Source organism: Nerophis ophidion, linkage group LG03 (genome assembly GCF_033978795.1).
Source record: "Nerophis ophidion isolate RoL-2023_Sa linkage group LG03, RoL_Noph_v1.0, whole genome shotgun sequence".
NCBI classification, from domain to species: Eukaryota; Metazoa; Chordata; class Actinopteri; order Syngnathiformes; family Syngnathidae; genus Nerophis; species Nerophis ophidion.
The window spans coordinates 54317659-54342949 of record NC_084613.1 but is presented as its reverse complement, the minus strand read 5'-3'; the positions used below and the strand labels follow the sequence as shown (position 1 = coordinate 54342949).

The following is a 25291-nucleotide window of genomic DNA, read 5'->3' as shown; positions in this document are numbered from 1 at the left end:
TATACATTTATGCACACATATATGCACATCATATATACACGTGCATACATATACACGCATACACATATATATATATATATAGATATAGAGATGCCACCTTGGTATAAGCATTCCACCTTATAACTCATCTATAAAATCTAGCTTTTAAATAGACAGTTTTAGACCTGTTGCTTCTCTTTTTTGCTCCCCTCTCCTGCAGCGGGAGGTTACCAGGTGGCCACGGATAATGCCTGGACAGATACCAGTTGTGAGGACATTCCAGCTGGTCTCAGTCATGACCCAGTGTGGACCACTACCCTATGACCTGTATAGAGACGTCTTATGACCTTCTGCTTGCCCCCAATGGACTGGACTCCCATATTATCATGAATCTTTTGCAATACCTGTACCCACTTAGCATCCATTGCAAGTGGTCACCCAGGAATAGGAGTCCCCACACCCAAGGATTCTGTTTTTCCCCATTTTGGATTTTGACTTTTTATCCAGACATGGTATCAGACCAGTGATGTCATTGTGGTTTGTACAGCTCTTCAAGGCACCTGCGATTATGGCCTTAAACTTTGATTGATTGATTCAAGTGATTAATTCAATTAAGGTCACTTATTACATCTAGCTTGTGTGCTTGGCTGTTGTGTAGCTGATAGCAACATAACTCTTGTAATAACAATCTATGCAATATGGTAATGTGAATTATGTTTGAATGTTAAAGTGTGTATGACTGTTTTTATGACAATTCATATTTTAGTTATTGTTTACTACACTAATGAATGGCACTTTTTTTTTTTAACTATAATGACAATGACAATAAAGGGTCTCTATTCGATGTTACTTTCTTGTGGGTTTATAAATTCTTTAGCAATGTGCCAAGAACCATGTACAATCAAAGGTTGTCTGAGAGGCAGAATATGAGATCAGCATGTGGGCCTGAGAGGATGGGAAGCGGAGCTACAAAAGCAGCATGATTTAGGGGAGGTGTCAGCTGTGTCGGGGGCCTACAAGCTGAGCCTGTCGGTGGGAGTCAGATAGGGAACATCAACGCAACCGCTAACGATAATATACAAAAAAAACTCATACAGAATTTCTGCTTACCTTGAGAAAGCCTCATCCAGACCGTCCTCAAGTTCCTAAGAAACACAAAAAAGAATATTTTATATGTGAGCATTAGCAACAACGTCTACACATTTAACTATTGTGCTCCATTACATTACCACTCAGTCTCCTAAGACAAAGTACATTCAAGTTATGTGCTATTAATAGTCCAGTGAACAACTGTCAATTGTCTATTATTGCCTTTAATCCTGACATCTTATCAAGCCTTTGCAGGTGAAACTTACTGACCAGCCCCACTCTGTTCTTACCCATACTGTATTGTTGTTCTCCATTGCACATTTATGCACCACAAGGGGATTTGATTCCATTTCTATTGTTCCTGAGTGGACCAAAGCTACATCCGTCCCTTCCGTCAAATCCAGGAGATTTGTTGTGGCTACCTCTGCAAACAACACAAAATGAGCAATTTTACACATTTAGCAGTTTGTCTTTTAAATACATACATGTTTAATTACATCTTGCTGGCTTCATGCAACAACAACAGCAGCGTCAACCTCTCACTGATTCCACATTGAATGGTAAAGTTCACTTGTACTTATTAAGCATCCAAATGTATCTCATCGAGGCAGCCATATGTGAATTGCGAGGTTGGAATAAACTCACTACACCAAGTTGACACCAATGACCGATAATGAGACGGGCTAGTAATGGCCTTTCCTTGTGATTAATGAATGTCAATAATATATCAACCCTAATTTCTGAGCGCTCTTTCAGCTAATCCATCAAGAGCAGTAAAAACTCAGTGCGCCCTCTAATGCTAACATAGTAGAGTACTGCAAAGCTTAATTCTCAATGTCATAATTTAATAACCTTAGCGAACCTGACCATTTAATATAAAAAAAGACCTGAATGTGCCTGTTAATTCAATTCACATCAAACTGTTTCCTTTCTGTCAGTGCAGCTTTAAAGCAGTCACAGAAATAACACTTTTGAAGGCATTTTTGATGACTACACATATTATCATTGTTATAGTGGAGGCGGGTCACAGATAAAAACAACCATCTTCTGTTAAAGTGCCGGAAGAGAGTAGAGTGTCATGTCTCATGGATATAGCTGAGTCACAACTAGCAGCCTCACTAATCCTTCTGGCTCAGTGGTATGTCGTGTGATCTGGCCAAGTAAAGGGGGCATAAATATAACTTTGTGATGGAGCCAATGCAGCGTTGTGTTCTGTCAGCTATGCCATTTGAGGCGCACAGAGGCATATACCATGTAATAATGCCAATTGTATTTACAGATCAAGAACAGTTTTCTCCACTGATGGCCCGATGGCACATTAAACAAATGCCTCGTTTACCCAGAAATTCCAATAGTCTTGCTTTTTTTTTTTATTCAGTGACACAGCCTCAAATATAGTGTCAGGACAGATTTAGTGAGATCTCTTTCTAGCTGTGGGCCATTTGGCTGGAAGGAGGGTGATAAAAATAATGCTGTCAGATGTTTCGACACCCTCCATTATCAAATGAATCAGGAAAAACTTTAGCATTGAGCCTTTGATGTACAGAGTGTGACAGCAAAAGGGTATGCACAAACACACTCAGGGGGATGGCTGTGCGGCCATTGTGCAGCTGGAAGCAGAATCTCTGCTTTGACAATACCCACAGCTAATGATGCCTTAAGAATGTCAACAACTTCCTGTTTAGAAGGCACAAATTGTGGAATCTAGCATACATTTCTCAAACTTTAAACCCTGCGGCTTATAAAACGGTGCAGCTAATTAATGGATTTTTCTTCGCTGACGAGCATAAAGCAAATAGTTTTAAAAAACAAGCAAATACACTTAATGGTTGTTATTGTTTGTGCTATGGCGCCATCTTTTGGACGAGTTAGCTCGCTGCAGGTGCTGCAGTGCTTCATTGCCCTTCTGTTTCAACCAGGGTTGTCATGTGGCAGAACAGGTTCAGTCCTGCCCGCAAGATGAGTTTGCCTAGTGCAAATTTGAGCTGCATTTTTAAAATAAAAAAACTGCTGTTCTCAATGTGTCCACTGGATGTCACAATAGCAATTATGTTAGGCAAGCAAATAGTTTATACCAGGGCGAGCACGTATACCAAGCAAGAGGTGCACAGTAAAGCGGGGCTGTGACTCCTCCCCCTCGGCCCAACGTAAAACAAACAAGAGTAAAATAAACAATTGGTAACCCACTTAAAATGCTGCATGAAACACTGCACATTGATATAGTTCTGTGAAAATGATTGACTTTTTCTGTCAATACACAATGAGGCCTAAAAGGCAGGGAGTAACTCAACCCTCTTGAATAGTGCCTACCTCAGTTTGTATGTTTTGCAGGATTAATATGTGGAAATGACAAATACGGTACTTGATACATAGAAGAGTTTTTATTTATGCTCTATTTTGTTTTTTTCTTCAATCCTAGATGCGCTGTCACAAAAAGTGTAATTATACATTTTCAGAATGTGCTTGTTCTATTTTAGGCCAGAGTAAGACAAAAAACAATCTGAAGTTGTCTTAGTTGTACTTTTAAGTTATCATGCCATGATTTTACCCGTCAGGCCCACATGGGATTAGATTTTCCTCCATGCAGCCCCTGACCTAAAATGAGTTTGACACCCCTGGTTTAGACTAAGCTTTGAACCGGAAGTTGGAAGTGCTGTTCGATCTTCTGGTCACCCATAGTGTTTCTACTCGTATGGATTCTTCATTTATTACTCCAAGCAACGTATAAGTTTTATAGTATAACTTAAACAATTCTTGCTTACTAAACTGTTCCATGTATGATGTCTGTAGGAGTGTTTTCATGTATATTTGTACGTCCTAATGTAGTGCAGTTAATTATATTTATATACTGCTTTTCTCAAAGCGCTTTACAAAGTGAAACCCATTATCTACATATTTAATCTAAATTTAAAACCAGTGTGGGTGGCACTGGGAGCAGGTGGATAAAGTGTTTCACCCAAAAACCCAACAGCTGTGACTAAGATTGCAGAAGCGGGAATCGAACCTGGAACCCTCAGGTTGCTGGCACGGCCGCTCTACCAACTGAGGCACGCCGCCTTGATGTAATTAAGCTAGAGTTGTGAGCATTAGCTAATATGCAAACATGTTTAAAAATGTCTTTGTTAATATTACTAACCCACAATTGCATTCTTTTTGTATTGTTTCAGTCTCCTAAATTCCTCAAAACGTTACAGTAGACTAATTGAGCCTGTTTGGCTGATTGGAGAGCGAGCTTCCGCAGCTAGTGGGTTCATGACAATGACTTTGGTTTTGTTTGATTAGCAGTTCCACTGCCTTGCTACAGACACCGTTTGGAAACACTTTAAGATATGTAAATAAACATTTACAAAATATTTGTGTAAATACAGTAGGTCCGGAAACTATTCAGACCCCTTTAAATTATTCACTGTTTCTTTGCTAAAATAAAAAATGTTCATTATATTTCTCTTTAGTGTACACTCAGAACCCAATCTTGACAGAAAAAAAGAGAAATGTAGAAAGTTTTGTTAATTTATTAAAAATGAAAAAAATCACACATACATGAGTATTCAGACGCTTTGCTCAATACTTTGGTGATGTACTTTATGCAGCAAAGAAAGCCTCAAGTCTTTTTGAATACGATACCACAAGCTTGGCACACCTATCTTTGGGCAGTTTCGCCCATTTTTCTATGCAGCAGCTCTCAAGTTCCATTAGATTGGATGGGAAACATTGGTTTTCATCTAGGATGTCGCTGTAAATTGCTGCATTCATCTTAGTCTAGTCAGGGAGGTGGACCCAATAACCACTGTCAAAGTTACAGCATTCCTCTGTGGAGGGAAGAGAACCTTCCAGAAAGACAACCATCTCTGCAGCAAACCACCAATCAGCCCTGTATGGTAGAGTGGCCAGATGGATGCCATGTTTTCGTAAAATCTCTGCCAAAATGCTCCTGAAAGACTCTGTGACCATGTGAAACATAATTATCTGGTCTGATGAGACAAACCTTGAACTCTTTGGCATAAATGGCAGACATCATTTTTGGAGGAAACCAGGCCAATACCATCCCTACAGCAAAGCAATATTTGTGGTTTTGGCACCAGCAGCTGGATTAGAGCTCACCAATTTAAGTCTATTTGCACGAACTGATGAAGCCTCCTCGGATGAGCAGCGAAACATCTTCCAAGACAAGACAAGCAGTCCAGTTGCGATAGATTGAATGTCCTGAGATGATAATGACCTGGATGAATGAGAACCTTCATAGACACTACAGTGAAGCATGGTGGTGGCAACATCATGTTGTGGGGATGATGGTTTTCAGCGCCAGGAATTGGAAGACTAGTCAGGACAGATGGAAAGATAGATGCAGCAATATACAGACATCATGGATGAAAATCAATGCTTCCCATCCAATCTGATGGAACTTGAGAACTGCTGCAAAGAGGAATGGGCCAAACTGCCCAAAGATAGGTGCGCCAAGCGTGTGGCATCGTATTCAAAAAGACTTGAAGGTGTACCTGCTGCCAAAGGTGCATCAACAAAGAATTGAGCAAAAGGGGTCTGATTACTTATATACTAATGTATGTGTGATTTGAGTTTTTTATTTTATATATGTCTGCAAAAAATTCTAAATTTCTGTTTGTTCTGTCAACGTGGGTTGCTGACCGTACATCAATAAGAAATAAAATGACCTTTTTTGATTTTAGCAAATGGCTGCAACGAAACAGAGTGAAACATTTAAAGGGAATAAAAATAATTTCAGTATTCACTAACTCATTTCACAACGTATATATCTGCGACTTAATAGTCTGGTGTAGCTAATATTTGAAAAATATTTTTTCATCAAAAATCTAGTGGGTCCAGGAAACATGGTAGCCACAAAAAGCATAGGATAATGCTGTGCTTCGTAAACAAAGCCGAAAGATACAACTGTGATCTCGTATCTTTCCAAATGAAAGAATACATTCCTAACAGCCAATATCATCACGCACATTGTAAGGCAAAAGAAGACACAGGCTGTCGGCTGACGTCCAGCCTCAATGTAAGCCAACCTTTGACAAGGGGCTGAATACTCTTTCCGAAAGGCAGCATGATGTTAGGTGACATGACTGACCTCCTCCCTTCAGGCTGCCAAGGCTTGCAGAGCTGTCCGACTGGGAGCTGTTGGCGCCTTCACCATCTGAACCAGACTTCACTCTCTTCTCCTTCCCTGCGTGGGCGGTGACACATGGGTCCAAAGGGTGAGGACAAAGAGACAGTCATAGTACAGTTATAGAAAACACTGGCAGGCAGAGACACAGGAACGCTGTAATTTGACTTTATTTCAACTACCCATCAATCCATCCATCCATTTTATACCAGAGTTGCAGGGGTGCTGGAGCCTATCCCAGCTGAACTTGGGCGGGAGGCGGGGTACACTCTGGACAGGTCGCCACCTCATCGCTTGGCTGACAAAGGCGGTTACCATCTTAGTTCATATAATCACCACCATTGTGACAAATCAAATAAATTTCTCAGCAAATTATTATCATTAGCGTTATCACTTGAGAGTGACGCAAAACATGTTTAACACAGTAAGAGCAAACCAGGAGCATACCTGGTTAATCGCAAAGCTACCTTGAAACAATACAAGAAATAAGTGCTTTAAGAAGTCTTGATTTCTATTTTCATGTTTACAAATTGAGGAAATAATTTTTTGGACACAGGAATACTTGACATGAGTAGTGGATTGTAGTTGTGTACAACTGACTTTATTGTGATGTGATGAAATACAATTAGGAACTAGTTTAAATATTGTGTTGCTATTGTGTTGCTATTGTTACACTGTTAATAGCAATCACCATAATTTATTACGGTTAATTGCTAACCCATGACCGATTGGTATCGGAATCGGCAGCATAAAACCCCTGATCGGAACATCTCTAGTATCAAATATAAATCCAGCCACACACATTATACAGTTATAAGGTTACACAAATAAATTGGAATAATTGGCAGATTAAGTTAGGGTAAATATTGAGGTTGCCTGTAAGCTTGATTTTAGAGGCACTGAACTGCAAAATAACAACAAATATCTTAATGCAATAGTAAGTAACATTTAAATTCAATAAGCAATCATCTTAATTGTCTTGGCTTTCTCCAGAACAATTCACAACTGATTCAATGGTATTGTATTGTATAAAATGGAGTCTCTTTATTGTTGTAAGAACTGTACTGTAAAACATCATTGTATATGTATGCCAAATTCACACATAACAGTATGTTACGCAGCAGCCAGTGTGCTGACATATTAGAGCAATTTTAAAAGTGGGATCTTAATGCTAAAGGAAATTAAAGACAAATGCTTAACTAAAAGAGTAGCAATAGTGGTAGTGTTTTCTCAGCTAGTACTATAAAACACCCATGGCTGCTTTCTACCACTGTCTCACAAGCCCAGGCATCTTAGTGACAGTGGCCAAACAAACCTGTCCCCTGAGGTCCTGGTTCTGATTTGTGTGTAACAAACAGCTCTAGCTGAAGTTTATGTTCAAAGTCAGCAGTAGTTTATATTCTATCAACGCACATATGTTTTGAAGATGATGGGATTTGTAATATCCACAGGAATGTGGGTCAGGAGCATTGGTTTGACTGTGGAGAGCCACTGTGGGATGTGGAGGTATTTGCCTAGCTTGTTTTTTAAAAAGACACCCTTTTCCTGCTCAGACCCGTAGGGGTCTTGAAACTTAATGAAATGAACTAAAGTATAACTAAATATATAGATTTTTAAATATAGTCCTTTAACCATCTACCAGTAAGTATCCATTCTCTGTCAACAGAAGCAGCCGAAGGTAGTAGGAAAAAATACATGTGAATGAGGCTTTCCGTGATAAAATTGCTGGAACAGTGGTCATAGAGCAGACAAAATATTTGGGGGGAAAAAGCTGTGTCCACAAAGTCAGACTGGAATAAATATTTCGTAAAGTTGGGGATGCTTACAACAAGACTTACAAAAACATTTGCAGTCTTCTCATTTTAGGAAAATTACACCAATCTCCAAGATGGTAATGTATCCACATGACAAACTTTCAGGCATCATAGTGACAAGTGACATAGTGACAGTCATACATGACAAGTTGAAATGTGGCAATCTGAAGGGCTGAATAATAAGCTCTGGATGAGATCAGTGAAGATCAGTGGATAACAGACTTTGACACGCATTTTCCTAAAGCCACTATGGACCCTATTCTCCCGTCTGCACTTAAGCGTTTTTTTACAGGCTCTACGTTACGCATGTTCCTCTTATTAGTATTCTCCCATCCTATCTAAGCAAACGCCCGCCTGGCAAAAGTGCTTAAGTTGTGAATGAAAGCCCGACTTTGCAGTGACGCCTTTTTTCTTTGTGTGTCGCCATTGTGTTAGTGTGTGTTTGCACGCTACAACAGCTGCTTTTTCTTCGTTAAATGTGAATAAAAATCTGCATATTAAACTTTGTTTCACCTATCATTAAGACCCCCTGATTTTATTTGTGATGTTAGGAGTACTGTTAAGTACAAATGATAGTGATGGTGACGCGTCAGAGAGACTTAATAGACAGGAGTTTGTGCGCGGTAGAGTGTGACAGTTTGACAGTAACTGACAAAAAAATAAACCGTATCAAAGGATAGATGCATCATTATATCGGTATTTTCTTTTAAATAATCACAGTTCAATGATGAAGTTCAGAGGAGGTCTGACTTGGATTGTCCGTTACTACTAGGATGTTCAAACAAGGTCGTTATATGCGCGGTTGAATGTTGATAGTTAATTCAGAATTATATTATTGTAAATTTATCATCATCTCAATGGATGTTTTCAGGTGTCTAATGCAAGCGATCAAAATAGAATCAATTGTTTTTTGGAAGTTTATTTTATGGTGTACACTGCATCTCAAAGTCAAATGCTATGTTTCACCTTTCAGAAGCACTGGACTTATTCCAGCCTCAGAGGCATGTAAGAATACAAGTACTAAAGTCAATGGGAGAATATGCAGGTCAGATTTAACAGAGAACGCCTGCATTTAAGGCTTTCTCCACTCAAAGTGCGTATTGACAGACTTAAGTTGAGGGGAGAATGCCGCACAGCTAGAATTTGCGCAGAATCCCTATTTTCACTTAAAAGTACCCTTGTTATGATTGTGTTTCTACATTTAAAAAAGCTTCCGTTAGGTCCACATAATGTAAAAGTGCTTTGGTCCAAATTTTGCAAAGATATCTTTTTTTAGAACATATTCAAGCTGCTTTCTGACCGTTTTTGGAATGCACTGTTTTCTGGACGATCTTACGTACAGTTCAAGCCTCCTTTGACTGCGTTTCCACCCCATCAGCCTTTTTGGAGTTTTTCGCACTTCCATATAAAGACTATTGACAGAAATAAGATAGAACGGTACGCTACTTTTTATTAAAAATAGCAACAGCAGAGTATTTTAACATGCATGTGCATGCACGAGCCAGTCTGCCTCACAAGTGGATAAAGGAAAAAAAGGGATCTTTTCACTTCAACTTTGGACTACAACTGAATAAAAATGGTGGACTCACAAAAATCTCTTTGGGTAAATCTCTGCAAGGCAAGGAGATAGCGGCTGCTGGCGTAACTCAGGTAAAATACATCACTAAAGTCTTGGATTCCAAACGGCTCATTTGGAGCCCAGTTTGGAAGAAGGCTAGATTATTTTATAAATATCTTTGCCATGCCTCCATGGTTTGATTTTACTTATTTCAGGGATCTAAAATAAATAAAAACAGCTACCAACAGGTAAGTATATAGTATCCATCCATCCATCCATTCATTTTCTACCAGTTGTCCCTCTCGGGGTCGCGGGGGTGCTGGAGACTATCCAAGCTGCACTCAATAGATTTTGCATAATAGGACTACTACTACAGAGGAGAATAGGGTCCTATACCAACAGATCCCACCTTCTCTACTCTCCTTCCTCTGTTTTATCCCCATCTTTCTTCTCGTGACATAGCTCCTTATAGACTCACGATGATCAAACAGAACAATTGATGGCTTAATTTAAATGGTTGGCAACACACAAAAGACGACGATGGCAAGGAGTGGTGGAACAAATACACCTTCCTCGCCACCAATCATCTAAAAGTCACATATGCGGTAAATTACATGAATGTTCTGCTGAGCTGTGTGAAAAAAACGAGCAAGCTGTGTGTGACACACTCCTTACGCAGCAATTTGATTGTCTGCTGTATCCAAAGCAGTGCCTGCACATGCGCTTGGGCTCTTGTTTAAAAAGGTTGGATGATTTGGCAAACAAAAACAAAAAATATAAATAAACAATGAGGACACATTACTAGCCAAGCTGTATTCTCAGCAGGAAGAAAGCACATCAGATTTACAATAGTCTGACCCCCTCTGCCTGACGCTATAACCTTAGCTTCTGCCCACCTTTACCCTGTCGATGCTTGGAATAGTCTTCAACCACGGCAAATTGGACCACAGTAAAAAGGTATTGTTTAATGTTTGGGAGTGATGATCAGTCCACTAGACACATATTTAACGGCTGGTTCAGTCAAATAAAAAATATTGAGAGTTGAAGATGAACTCATTACAACATGTGCATAATTGTAAATGGATTATACTAGTTATATATATATATATATACATATATATATATATATATATATACATATATATATATATATATATAATATAGATAGTACATTTCTACTTTCAAGGTACTCCAGCTGACTATTTCCACATTCACCCATTCATACACACATTGATGGCGTACTTTGAGTGGTTGTACTTTGTAGGGGTGTAGCCATGCATCACACTAAGATGTTGTGCTTTTGAAAAATGTTATTCAACCGTGATTGATGAGTGTAGGTAGCCATTATAAAACTTGCAGTTTGCGGGTACAAGGGTAAAAAAAATGCATATGTTAAGTGGAAAAAATAACTATACTTGGGGGGAAGAATAGACCACTCATACGTCACACTGCTGTGGTGGTCGGGGGCAACCATGGGTACCTTCTTTGGCAGCCTGCCAGAATTCAAACGCCACTCTAAAAGCCTGCGCCACTGTTAGGGTTACTGCCTGCGCCTGTGGGAGTAAGCAGAGAGGGGGAAATAGTTACAGAAAGACAAATGATGACTATAAAATAATAACTCACAGGCTCTCCATACAGAGTATAAAAATGATATTAAAGTAGAGGTCAGTGACATAAGTAAAACAGGAAGTGCCCATTAAAAGCAAAATAGAGACGCTTCAAAAGAAAGAAGCGTCACCATGACCTGTTGTTTGTGTAGCTGGAAGTCTACGTGGCATATCTGCAAGAGCTAAATTAGTGAAGGGAAGGAAGAGGAGGGTGTGGTTCACTAGTTGGGGAAACCTCAAGGGAAGAAAGGAATGATGACAACCTCTCCTTCCTTCTTCATGATTCCCCACCTCATCTTTGTCCTGACTTAATATTTGCATGTTTCAAAGAAACAATGCAGTTCTTGTGAAGAATATACCGACTGCACGTTGGGGGTTTTTGGACATAGCAGTGTCTAAAAAGCAACTGATGTGATCACTTTGCATGGAAGGAATACACAATGTCTGAATTGCTTACCACTTTTCTCTTTGTGCAAAGGAAGGCATGACACTCAAGAGTCTCGTTGTGCTGGCTCTGGACGATGTAGGCAAACACTTTGTCATGCATCTTGTCTGCTGTACAATAAGAAATTCTGCAAAACACAACAATTTAAGCATTATGGAAAGCCATGATGCACTAGCTACACCCTTAGGTGTATCCAGCAGCCACCTAAAACAAATTTCCTAATTTAGTAATATTCAGTGGAATTTAACAAAAAACCCAATAGACTATCTTGCACCCATGTTGTAAAAGTTACCGGTAACTAGTTGTTGTCTAAAAAAATAGTAGATACACTGATCATTTGATGACAAGACCCAAACATGTTCTCCTCGTCTGTGTACATTGATCACAAACACATTTATTCAGGGTGGGTACGAAGGTGGAAAAATAGTAAATCAATAAGACCAAAGGAGAAGATTTTGCAGTAGTTATAGGATTGCAGTAGCAAATATTTGTAATAGAGAGCATTTGGAAGTGAGGTGTCTAGTCCGATCCATTTCTTTTATTGATCATCCATTTTCTTGGGGTATATATCTAGGGAAGAGAACTGAGATGGCAAAGTAGATTAAAACCGCTTTATGCTTCCACACCATGTTGAGTTGAGGACACTGCGGCAGACAACCTCGTAGAGTCTAAACTGCAGAATATATGAAAAAGCCACAAAGAGCCGCCTTCCACTTGAAAAAGTATTGCAAAAAGAAAAGACAAAGAAAGACTCAGAAAAGGATGATAATATTAATCAACATCCTATGATTTTAACTTGTAAAAGAAACAGAGTTCAATCAAATTCAGTCACTTGATGCAAGTTGCACGATTAATCTATTTTAAATTGCAATCTAATTATTTAGTTATGACTGTGTTAAAAAAAAATCTAAAATTGTTTTTTTTTCTTTAACATGTCTTGTGCCTTCAAGTTAACATAGGCTCCTCCCTGCGAGAACTGTCTACAGTCTGCATAAACATATGGCGCTTCCCACGCACACACATCAGCGTTTACCATTTCTTCATGTATTTTTGGCCAAGTCACAAATGTAGATTTGGCTCATAAAGAAATAATGGTGTTGTGGCGGATGCATCGTTAATTCACTTTACAACACTTCTCATACACACCTGCTTTTCTAAAGATATAGATGCAGCAGAAAGGTTCTGTGGTGTCAATTTAGCAACTGTGGCGCTATATTTAGCAATATCTGATATGCTTTAAAAATGTGTGCATCGTGCAATTAATTTTATTGATCAAATTCAAGCAGTCATGACAGGCGCTGTATTGCCCGCATCAGCGGAGATCCACCTCCACAAGCCAAGAGAATGAGCATGGAACCACAAATGCAGAATGTTATGTTTGCTGCTTGCTTGAATAACTGCAGCTTAAGCTCTGGCAGCGCAGGTGCTAAATCCGGCCCGGAAATTATATTAGTCCGACCCCTGAATTCAGTTCAAAACTTGGGAGGGATTAACATTTTTGCAGCATTTTATTTTTTTTTAAACATTAGAGTTCTCTTGTTGCATATAAGGTATCAGGTCCTTGCTTTGACATTAACCTCCTAAAGGCCAATATCCACTGCAGTAGACACTTGCATTTAGCATGACAATTACTTCAAGAAATGTACAACTTGTGTAGACCAAAAACAAAATGTCCACAACAGAAGATACAATAAATGCTCTGAAAAAAGGCATGATAGTTAGGAGTGAGATCCTGCTCCCCACTCCTTAGCTTTGAGGAAATGTGGCCCCGAGAACAACTTAGTTGAATAGCCCTGCTTAACCCACAAAAAACCTCCAGACCCAACCCAACCTTGATCACTGCCGTAAGTGCTGAAGACACAACCTAGAGAAATGTTTCTGACATTTGGCAACACTTATGAAATATGTAAGCCAGTGGTGTTCAAAGTGTGGCCCAGTGGCCATTTGTGGAACACAGCTTTTTTTAGAAAAAAAAATAAACAAAATATAAACAAATTAAAAATAAGAGCAAAACAGCATAATATAAGTTTATTTTTTTATATAAATAATGAATGAATTAAAACACAAAGATTTGTCTCTGTATATATTTTCAATGTGTCTTTAAAGTTTTTATTTGACTATTTTATCACAAATAAGATGGCGGCAGCACCCCCAACCATCTGTGGTCGTTTGCAGTTTTTACCAGAAAAAAAAAAAAAGAAAATCACATTTTCAGAAAGAAAAAAAAATTGTATTTAATTTTTGGCTAAAATAGTGCAGCCCTGACTAACTCAAAAGATTCAGTGGTTAATGGCTGTTTGGATTTCAGCCAAAGACTGACTGAAGTTATATGTATCATTCTGTCTTGCACCTCTGAGAATGAAAGGTTACTTGGAAAAAGCCCAAAACTGCAGAGAGCAGATTTAGTACAGATAATGGTGTTAAACTGAGGTATTAACTCTGTCATGAGTAGAGATACAGTTACTCATTACTCTGAGACAAAATAAATCTGAAATGCAACAGGGTTTCTCCTGATTCCAGATTACACCCTCAGTTACATGAGTTACATAAAACAATAGGTACAACTAATGTTTTTGTAATGTCATTCAAGTATTGTGTAAATAAAACCTGAATGACATGGGGCAGGGTGAAGAGATCGGCTGTTTCTCTGTGGACAGTGGGTTCCAGGGCTGGATCGATACTCCACAGGCCTGTCTATGGATGCGTTTGCTTATATATGTGTGTATGTGCCTGTGTATGTTCTATAAAAAAAAAATTGAAAAAATAAATAAAAATCTCCCTCTCACCCCAGTGGCGTGGTATCTTTGTCATCCTCAAGCTCAGGTCCTCTACCAGAGGCCTGGGAGTTTGAGGGTTCTGCACCGTATCTTGGCTGCTCCTAGAACTGTGCTCTTCTGGACTGAGGCTTCAGATGTTGTTCCTGGAATCTGTTGGAGCCACTATCCCAATTTGAAAGTTACTGCTCCGAGCGCCCCCACTACCAAGGGGACCATGCGAACCTTGACCTTCCACATCCGTTCCAGCTGCCCTTTCAAACATTGGTATTTCTCAAGTTTCTTGTGTTCCTTCTTTCTTATGTTGGCATCAGCTGGGATTGCCATATCTATCACCACCAATCTTCTCTGCTCTCTGTCCACTACCACTATGTCTGGTTGGTTGGCCATAAGCTGTTTGTCAGTCTGGAAGCTGAAGTCCCACAGAAACTTGGCCCCGTTGTTCTCAGCTACCTTCTGTGGTATGGCCCATTCGGATTTGGGTACTTCTATTCCGTACTGGTTGCAGATGTTCTTGTATACTATCCTAGCCACTTGGTTTTGCCTCTCCATGTACGCTGATCCAGCTTGCATCTTTTGCCTGTTACTATGTGCTGGATTGTCTCGGGGGCTTCTTTGGACAGTCTGCATCTTGGGTCTGAGCTACTCTGGTAGATCCTGGCCTCTATGGCTCTTGTGCTTATGGCCTGTTCTTGTGCTGCCATGATTAGTGCCTCTGTGCTGTGTGCCAGTCCCGCATTTTTCAGCCAATAGCAGGATTTCTTGATATCAGCTACTTCCTCTATCTGACGGTGGTACATGCCATGTAGGGGTGTGTTCGTCCAGGTTGTCTGCTCCTCCTCCTCTGCATTCTCATCAGGGTTCTGCTGCTTGAGACATTAATTTAGCAATTGATCCTTCGGGGCCATTTTTTCGATGTGTATTCTCGAATTTTCCATGTTTCACCCTGGACTATGGCCTTGACGCTCACTAGACATCGGCCTTCCTGTTTTTGCTTAGTGTACCTCAGGGTGCTGCACTTGGGGTGGAACCCTCCGTGCCAGGTGAGGAGCTTTCTAGTCTTGATATCTGTGGCTTCTATCTCCTCCTTTGGCCAGCTTATGACACCAACGGGGTATCTGATGACTGGTAGTGCGTACATGTTGATGGCGCGAACCTTGTTCTTACCATTTAGCGGACTTTTCAGGACCTGCCTTACTCTCTGGAGGTATTTGGCTGTGGTTGACTTACTTGTGGCTTCTTCATGGTTTCCATTAGCCTGTGGGATGTCAATGTACTTGTAGCTGTCTTGGATATCACCTTTGTTTCCCTCTGGTAGTTCAATCCCCTCAGTCCTGATCATCTTGCCTCTCTTTGAGACCATCCGGCCACATTTATCCAATCCGAATGACATCCCTATGTCATCACTGTAGATCCTGGTGGTGTGGATCAGTGAGTCTATTTCTCGCACGGTCCTGGCATACAGCTTGATGTCATCCATGTAGACCAGGTTGCTGATTGTTGCCACACTACGGAATTGGTACCCATAGCTGCTCTTCGTAATAATCTGACTGAGGGGGTTCAGGCCTATGCAGAACAGCAGTGGTGATGGTGCATCTCCTTGGTTTATGCCACACTTGATGTTGACTTGGGCAATCGGCTTTGAATTGGCTTCTAGGGTTGTCTTCCACATTTCTATCGAGTTCTGGATGAAGACCCTTAGGTTCTTGTTGATCTTATACAGTTCCAGACATTCCAGAACATCATTGTCACCGACGTCCCACTGGGTCATCATTGTCACCGATGTCCCACGGGGTGTGAGTTTTCCTTGCCCTTATGTGGGCCTACCGAGGATGTCGTGGTGGTTTGTGCAGCCCTTTGAGACACTAGTGATTTAGGGCTATATAAGTAAACATTGATTGATTGATTGATTGATGTGTGCAGCATAGAGTCGTCGGCTTTCTTGTAGTCAATCCAGGCAGTACACTGGTTGGTCTGTCTCTTCTTACAGTCTTATCAACCAGTGGCTGGTGCTTGGCTCCTCTGGTATTACAGTCAATTCCTTTCCGTGCCTCACTCATGTATTGAACCACATGATTACTAATTTTTGCCAAAATGATTCCTGACAGGGCCTTCCATGTTGTGCAGAGACAGGTAATTGGCCGGTAGTCGGATGGGATGGGACCGTTCTGGGGGTCCTTCATGATTAGGACTGTCCTGTCCTCGGTTAGCCATTCTGGGCGGGTCCCATCCCTCAGCAGCTGGTTCATCTGTGCTGCTAGGCGTTCATGAAGCTCAGTTAGCTCGATAGTACATATACATACATATGCGCACACCCGCCCGCCCGGTGGTCAGACCTGACACTTGAGAAGGACGAGTAGGCCTGGCAGTTCATGATGCTATTTTTCCACTTTTTACGGACATTGTCAATTTGGGAGCGCTTTCCATTAAGAAGTTGGAATGTCCACAGTTTGTGAGCTGACTTCATAAATCTGGTGTCCGTAACTGTGAGCTGAAACTCCTTGGCGTAATCGACCAGCTTTTCACCGTTGCAATCTGTCCCTTTGGTGTTGAAGGTCAATGGGGCATCTTCAAGGCCTATTTGCGCGATTAAGTTTCTTGCAACAACCAGAAGGTAGTGGTGGGGAATGTCCTCTGTGGTATCTGTTAAGTCTTCATGGAATTGGTCTACAGGCAATTCATCAGCGACATTATTCGGGCTATAACATGCTATGATAGCGATTTGTGGGTTTTTCATGAAAATGGGCAACAAGGGCCCACGGGGACATCTTGACTATAGATTTTAATTGCACAGCAGTACGAGCCAATAGTAAAATGCCAACACCACCTGTCGTGGAGCCTTGAGAGTTTGGCCATGCTGATGAGGTGATGAAATGGTAACCGTCACTAAATTTGCGGTCAATTTCGATGTCTGGATGGTATAATCGATGCTCTTGGATACTCAGAATATCAATGTTATGCTGTCTAGCACAGCTGACAATTTCAGTCGGTCTGCAGTCCTTGGGCAGGGTGCGAGCGTTGAATGAGCTAACCAAAGTACATTTTTTGCATTTGAGTAGAGGGGTTGGTGTTTTCCGCTCTCTATCGCGAGACACCCGTTCGGATAGCTTGAGGGTATGCCGGTCATTAATACCATTAATGGACACGAGAAAGGAGAGAATACCTTAAGGAGCAGGGACTGAAACCCTGATGTGGTTTTTGGTTTTTCAGTGCATCATTTGCTGAGTCGAAATGTGGTTCGCAATGCCTGCATTCGGGTTTCTTCTCTGATTTTCCTTCTCCTCTGGTCTTGCCTATGCAGGCTATTGGACGTCCACCGCCAAGTGTGCATGTTGGTTGTTGGCTCAAGAAGAGCTCATCCACCCTTTGACAGGATTTGTTTTGCATCCTGCAGGGTGACATGCTGGTGGGGGGAGCTGGTTTAAACGCCGACTACCCGGCAGGTTGTACTGGGTTACAATGTTTCCAGTAGCAGTGTTGGTGACGCTGACCTAACCTGAGTGTTTGTTTTGACTGTCGGAGGGCATTGTGCATTGCACAGGCAGTGATCACAGAGTGATGTGCTTTGCTCCCTTCAAAACAAACTCCAACGGAACTACAGATAACAGCATATGTCACATCCGGCCCAACAGCGCAAACGCAATTAAAAATGGCTTACATTTGTTCAAACTGGTTAAACTTAAGAAGAGTAAATGCAGATGTAAATGGTGCACCATAAAACGTTGTTTCTGGGTGTCTTTATTACATTATCTATTAAATTGAATTTCAATTATCGTTTACAATCATGATAAAAATTTATTTTTGGACCATTTTTTTTATTGCATTCTAAATAGTATATAAATGCGGTGAAAAGTCAGTTTACAATGAAGCCTAAAGAAGCCATTGTATTCTGCCTATAATGCCCTTAGAAAAACATAAAACACCTCCATTAAGGTTTCATATACTGTAAATTATGTTAGTATATATGTAATACGACATGCACATTCCTAATAGCATGTACCCCGCCTTCCGCCCAATTGTAGCTGAGATAGGCGCCAGCTCCCCCCGCGACCCCAAAAGGGAATAAGCGGTAGAAAATGGATGGATGGATGTAATATGTACGCATTTTGCTCATTTTAAGCATATATCACTTGATTACTGCTCACTGCAGACTTTAAGAGCAGCAACATGCATAGTAAAATATCACTTACTATACAAGGTCTGCTGTTATTAGAATGCCGACTGCTGGGATGTTCATATATTCCCATTTAGATAAAGAATGACTCATACTGCTCACCAAGAAAAGGGGGTGGAAGTAACCATCTTTTCGTGTTGTTCTTGCCATACTCCGGGTCTATATTGGCTATCAAAATGTACCAATTTGTCAGAATACGTCCACACTTTTCTACTATCCAGGTGAGGCATGATTTATGATCTACAATAAAATTAACGAGAAAGCAGCTGATCATTTGATTAAGTCAACATTGGCACACAAGGTTATGATGACGGCGCCGCTATAATATATTTGCGTCAGCGCTTAAAATAACAATATCAATAGTACTTGGTTAATTTTCAAATCACAAAATATAAATGGAGTGTTGTTGGATGTTTTTTGGGGGGATTTATGGGCAGAATAGAGGACTTACCGATGGCTCCATTGTAAGCAAACTTTTATTTACGAGTTAGAATGCATTAAAAAAATACATCCGTCATCATGTCTTTCAGAATAGTAGTGAATAGGCAACATTTAAAAAAGTGCAGTTCCCCTTTGATATACATCTGTACCTTGTTTGTTATATTATTGCAGATACTGTACTTTCAAAGTGTGCACTTATTTCCTACTATACTCACCAAGTTTTGAGCAAATCAATGACTTGCAGTTCAGTAAAACATTTACCAAGTATTTGTGTATAACATTCTGACTACCAAATTGCATTCGTAACCAAATATTCGGGTATTTTGTAAAGCAAAGTGTATTCATGCAAGCAAATAATCTGTGATTAATCATGATTAACCACAGCTTGAGTGTGATTAATCAGATTATTAAAAAATTCACTTGACAGTCCTAACAAAAACAGGTACCTACATAATAGAAAAGTTGTTTTTGAATAATAGGATCCCTTTAAGTAAGCAGAAGAAAATTCCATTTTACTAGTATTTAATTTTTTGTCCTTTTATCACTGCATCAGTAATTCCTCATTGCTACACATAAACTATCCTTGTTTTACTTTAGTGAGAAAATGGTGACATTTAAACACAAGAAGTGAACAAGGTTTAAATGAAAAAATGTAAGCAAACAAAATCCGGTGTCAAAATGATGTGATGTGAGTGAAATGTCAGTAATCCATCAATTTTCTCCCACCCGTCCCCTTCACGGTACCGGAGGGTTGGAGCCTATCCCAGCTGTACTGGGTCGTAGATCAGAATACACCCTGGACAAGGCGCCACCTCAATAGAAGTGGAAAAAAAGAAAGAGTAAGGTTAAATTAACCCTGCTTATTCCAACTTCCTTTTGACCATGCTGAATTGCCGCCTCCATTATGTGATGCTCTTCAATGTAATTTGTTAAGCACACCCACAACAAATACTATACCATAATGTTGTAGATGTCTGCAAAAAGATGGTTGTTTGAACTTGTTCAATTTTAATTGGAGAAAAGTTCAACTCATCACCTGAAGGCCAATGGAGGTCATGCAGGCTGAGACAGGCAAGAGTTTTTTAGTTAGAAAGGTAGGAATGTGTTTGTGCGTGTGTATCACCTTGGTGAAAAAGGATTGTCTGTCACACCTGCGTAAAAGCTTAGACATACAGCTGTTCCCAACACAGAGAGAACAAGAGATGACTGACACACACCACACAGGTGTGGAGTGCCACACCTCTTTACACTTCACAATAATCCAGTGACGCATGGGTGGACACGTGGAAAAAAAAAAACTTTTAATCTAGAGGAATAAGGTCAAGACTTGAAAGTGCTTAATAACCAGGACCGCCCAGCTGAATCATCATTTCAGAACATGTCAAGAAGTGAAGGACTGACCTGTAAATGGAAATGTTTTCTATCAGCTGGTTGGAGGCACTGTCGTAAAGGATAATTCCGCGAGGGGAGACAGTTAGTGTGACTTTCTGGAGTTTTTTCCCACTGGCTTTGGCCTGAATGAAGGACAGACACATATAAATTATATTGCAGTGATTCTTAAACTGTGATAAGTGTACCATTAGTGGTAGCCGGCTCCATTTAGTGATACTCCAAAGATTCACTTAATTAAATATTCAAACACACTTTTACTGTTCAAACTATGTGAAATGTTTTAGTGACCCAAAATATTCAAATATATCTGCCTTGTTTTAATGAATATTTAGGCCTAGTAAGCTAATGTATTTTAATGTTAGTCATTATAGTGGTACTTGAAGAGCCAAATGTTTTCTGAGGTGGTACTTGGTGAAAGAAGTTTAGGAATCTATGCAATATTGTATAGTATGGTAGACAAATACAAGAAAGTTACAAAAAGCTTTAGAATCTGTGACCTTAATTAGCTATTTTTGAGTGTCAAAATATGGTTATTATATTTGCGCTTCCCTGTTTGAGTTGATAACAACAGATTTAGTTAACCTGGATTGGGCTGCATTCACTGCGGACAGCCGGTGGATTAAGAGCAATCAGTCGTTCTTCCTCCTCCCTCTCTATATAGTATCTACGTGTCCTGAGACCCACCATTGTTTCAGTGCTAACTAAATCATCCCCTGAGCTGCCAGATCCAATAACATTAAGCCTTTTCTAGCATGATAAATCTGTCTGAGCCATCTACTGAGCAAGTGTCCAAACTAATTGCATTCTCATTTAAATGTCAGCCTGGCCCTCGGGGAGCAATGGGCAAAGAACCAGTCAGGAGCAGGAGAAAACGACTGAATGACAATTAATTTAAGAAAAAATGGAAACATATTGTACAGGTTTGTTCAGGTAAAACTTTATACTGTGGAACCACCGACAGTCAAAATCTAGACTAGTGAACATTTTTTACTTGTGACTTTTACTCAAGACAAAAAGAATGGGCACTAAAGGACTTTTAACCTATAGCAGTTTGGTGACACGGATCTGTTCCAATTGTGTATATTTTTATTTTGGTTCTTCTGTTTTCGCAGGATTATAATATTGTGCATGGTTCTGAGCTGTGATTTAGGGTTCGGGTTTGCATGCTAGCTGGAATCAGCAGATGCATTGGCTAAATTTAAGCGTAGAGTGCTTCTTGACATAAGGCACTGATGATGTTTTGTAAACTCCAATTTAAAAGACTCTGCACACTGAACAGTCATAATGTCCGAACGAGTTAGACATCGTTGGGTTGGTGAGATAGATTAAATGAGTTCTATGGTAGCAACATTTTCCAACAGTTTTGGATGCAGTTCAAACTTCTATTTCATCCACATGCTTATGCTTGTGTATTTGTATTTTGTGAATTAAGTGTATGTGTGATAACTCACTGTGGCCACTATTCTCTTGACAGCAGCTGCAGACAGCTCTTCTCCTTTGGGTTGCTCAACCATTGTGACCCCCAGGTACTTGAGCTGGAACACCATGCCCTCCAAGAGGGTCTCCCTCGTGTCCGTCCAATTTTCAGGAAGCTCTGCAAATGAAAGACACGTTAATGAGGAACACGTTCATAGACACTGTGTCTACTTAAAAGATGCTGTGTCTTGACACTTGGGTCTGTTCACCGCGCAGCATTCTCTTGATCGCCTGATGGGACTGCTAAGTCAACATGAGTCACTGTCATTAAACTTGTCCTCACATGCGTGTTTATGGTCAACTTTAACAAATGAGCAGCCAAACCACAGGTTTGCAAAATAAAAGCAGTCACCAGGTTTTGGGATACTCAGCTATATAGTCAACATTCAGTGACTTCTGGACCACACTACCAAACAAACACTAACTCTGCAAAAGGTATGCGAAGGTTCAAGGTAAATGTTGTTTTGTATTTTTCGATGTACTGCCACATAATACCAACTTCCCATGTTTGTGACACAAAGGATAGTTTATCCAAATAGACATTGGACAACATTAACCATATTGTGTGATGTCTGAAAAAATGTCATGCCAAGTTGAGACATAGTAGCCACGGGGATGTTTAGCACTGTATGTGATTTCTAAAACTTATGAACATCGTATGTAGGCTGCCAAACCTGAATGGAGCAGGCAGACTGAGTGAATGATGAATAGCTATGCTGGATCCAAAACATTTTAATGAGTATTATTTAAAGTTTATGGTACCGGTATTTTATAAATTGGTTTCCTAAAAGGGCTGTGTTAAACATTACGGTGCAGTGGTTTAAATATCTGTCGTAACAGCTTTTTAGCAAACCATGTCAACATATACAGTGGTACCTCGACTTAAGAGTATCCCAACATAAGAGTGTTTTGAGATAAGAGCTGTCTCTCTCTGCTAATTGTTATGCTTCAACTACTTGCAAGCAAACATTTTAATAACAAGCATCCCAGCCATTAGTTAGCTAAGTAAATGTTACAGTGAACCCTGTAAAATCTGCCCAAAACATATGGTTCTACTCGTTAGCATTAGCTTATAGCTCGATATGTACAAACCCAAAACCAGTGATGTTGGCACGTTGTGTAATTCGTAAATAAAAACAGAACACAATGATTTGCAAATCTTTTTCAACTTATATACAATTGAATAGACTGCAAAGATAATATATTTAATGTTCTGAGAAACTGAATTTTTTTTTGCAAATAATCATTCATTTAGAATTTAATGGCAGCAACACATTGCTAAAAGGTTGGCACAGGGGCATTTTTATCACTGTGTTACATTGCCTTTCGTTTTAGCAACACTCAGTAAACGTTTGGGAACAGAGGAGACCAATTTTTGTAGCTTTTCAGGTGGAATTCTTTCCCATTCTTGCTTGATTTACAGCTTAAGCTGTTCAAAAGACCGGGGTCGCCGTTGTCGTATCTTAGGCTTCATATTGCGCCACACATTTTCAATGAGAGACAGGTCTGGACTACAGGCAGGTCAGTCTAGTACCCGCACTCTTTTACTTGCTGAAACAAGCAAGGGCGGCCATGATAATGTTGCTTGGACGGAAACATATGTTGCTCCAAAACCTGTATGTATCTTTCAGCATTAATGGTGCCTTCACAGATGCGTAAGTTACCCTGGGCAATATATACACCCCCATACCATTACAGAAACTGGCTTTTGAACTTCACGCCTATAAAAATCCAGATGGATCTTTTCCTCTTTGTTCCGGATGATACGACGCCCACAGTTTCCAAAAACAATTTGAAATGTGGACTCTTTAGACAACAGAACACTTTTCCACTTTGAATCAGTCCTTCTTAGATGAGCTCAGGCCCAGCGAAGACTGCAGCGTTACTGGGTGTTGTTGATCAATGGCTTTCGCTTTGCATAGCAGAGTTTTAATTTGCACTTACAGATGTTTTAACATACTGCAGTTAGTGACAGTAGTTTTCTGAAGTGTTCCTAAACCCATGTGGTGATATTCTTTACACACTGATGTCGCTTTTTGATGCAGTATCGCCTGAGGGATCGAATATCCGTAATATCATCGCTTACGTGCAGTGATTTCTCTAGATTCTCTAAACCTGTTGAGATTACAGACCGTAGATGGTGAAATCCCTAAATTCCTTGCAATAGCTCGTTGAGAAATGTTGTTCTTAAAATGTTCTTAAACAATTTGCTCACGTATTGGTTAAAGTGATGACCTTTGCCCCATTCTTGTTTGTGAATGACTGAGCATTTCATGGAATCTACTTTTATACCCAATCATGGCATCCACCTGTTCCCAATTAGCCTGTTCACTTGTGGGACATTCCAAATAAGTGTTTGATGGGCATTCTTCAACTTTCTCAGGCTTTTTTGCCATTTGTGCCAGCTTTTTTGAAACATGTTGCAGGCATCAAATTGCAAATGAGCTAATATTTCCAAAAAAATTAAAGTTTTCCAGTTCGAATGTTAAGTATCTTGTCTTTGCAATAAATATAAGTTGAAAAGGATTTGCAAAGCATTGTATTGTTGCGCCTGTAGCGTGAAAGCAAGACAACTTGAAATATCGTTTGACACACAAAAACGTGTGCGTCATTTATTCATCAAAAACAAGAATGAATGACTACTAACATCAAACGACTCAAAATGGCTGTCACAACAAACCCCCACCTTATGGAGAATCTCCTGATGGTCACTTAAAGTGGCCGTTCCGAATTACTCACTCATAACTGCATATATGAATGCTAAACAAGAACAACATTGTTATGTGCACAATCGAACAATGACAGTAAATAATGACAAAGTCAAGTAAACAGGTGTGGTGAATTATGTCCTTAAAGCAACCGCTACAGTATTCTATTTTTATTTATGATGTATACAATGTGCGAACTTCACTGGTTTTGGGTTTTGTACATTAACATTATTTACCAAGCAATGGAAGGAACAAAGCGAGTGACAGACACTGCGAGGAGAAAGTGGATGATATTCAATGAATTGAAGAAAGAAATCATCAAAAGCATTGCCGAGCTTTTCTCCAACTTGGCGAAGTAATTCAAGCTCAGGTATATTGAGTACAACGCCAAGCAAGAATGTTAAAATATTATCTAAACGATAGACAGTTATCCAATCAAATATGAAAAAAGCTGTTGATTGTTTGCTGACAGAGATGTAGCTGATAGGAGATCCCGTAGAAGTCCACTCTCCAAGATAAATCCATCCATTTTCTACCACTTGTCCCTTTTGTGGTCGCGGGGGGTGCTGGAGCCTATCTCAGCTGCATTCGGTGGGACGGCGGTGTACACCCTGGACAAGTCTCCGCCTCATCACTGTCTTTAAGGTGCATGTACATTACATTACTTCATAAAACTACTGTAGTTGTTAGCAGTAAATTCTACAGT

At 40.0% G+C, this 25291-nt stretch overlaps 1 protein-coding gene across 3 annotated transcripts in view; it reads right to left on the bottom strand.

The window, feature by feature from the left end:
- The window catches only part of ldlrap1b (low density lipoprotein receptor adaptor protein 1b), a 69238-nt gene that overhangs the window by 15503 nt on the left and 28444 nt on the right, over positions 1-25291 (bottom strand). For all 3 annotated transcript variants that reach the window (XR_009806182.1, XM_061895643.1, XM_061895642.1), the window contains exons 2-8: positions 21853-21995; positions 20411-20523; positions 11633-11747; positions 11049-11121; positions 6161-6256; positions 1359-1492; positions 1090-1124 (exon numbers count right to left, since the gene is read on the bottom strand). Coding sequence is in view for 2 of the 3 variants with exons in the window: in XM_061895643.1 (XP_061751627.1) it covers positions 1090-1124; positions 1359-1492; positions 6161-6256; positions 11049-11121; positions 11633-11747; positions 20411-20523; positions 21853-21995 (709 nt within the window). In the remaining variant the exon portion in view is untranslated. The remainder of the gene's footprint in view (positions 1-1089; positions 1125-1358; positions 1493-6160; positions 6257-11048; positions 11122-11632; positions 11748-20410; positions 20524-21852; positions 21996-25291) is intronic.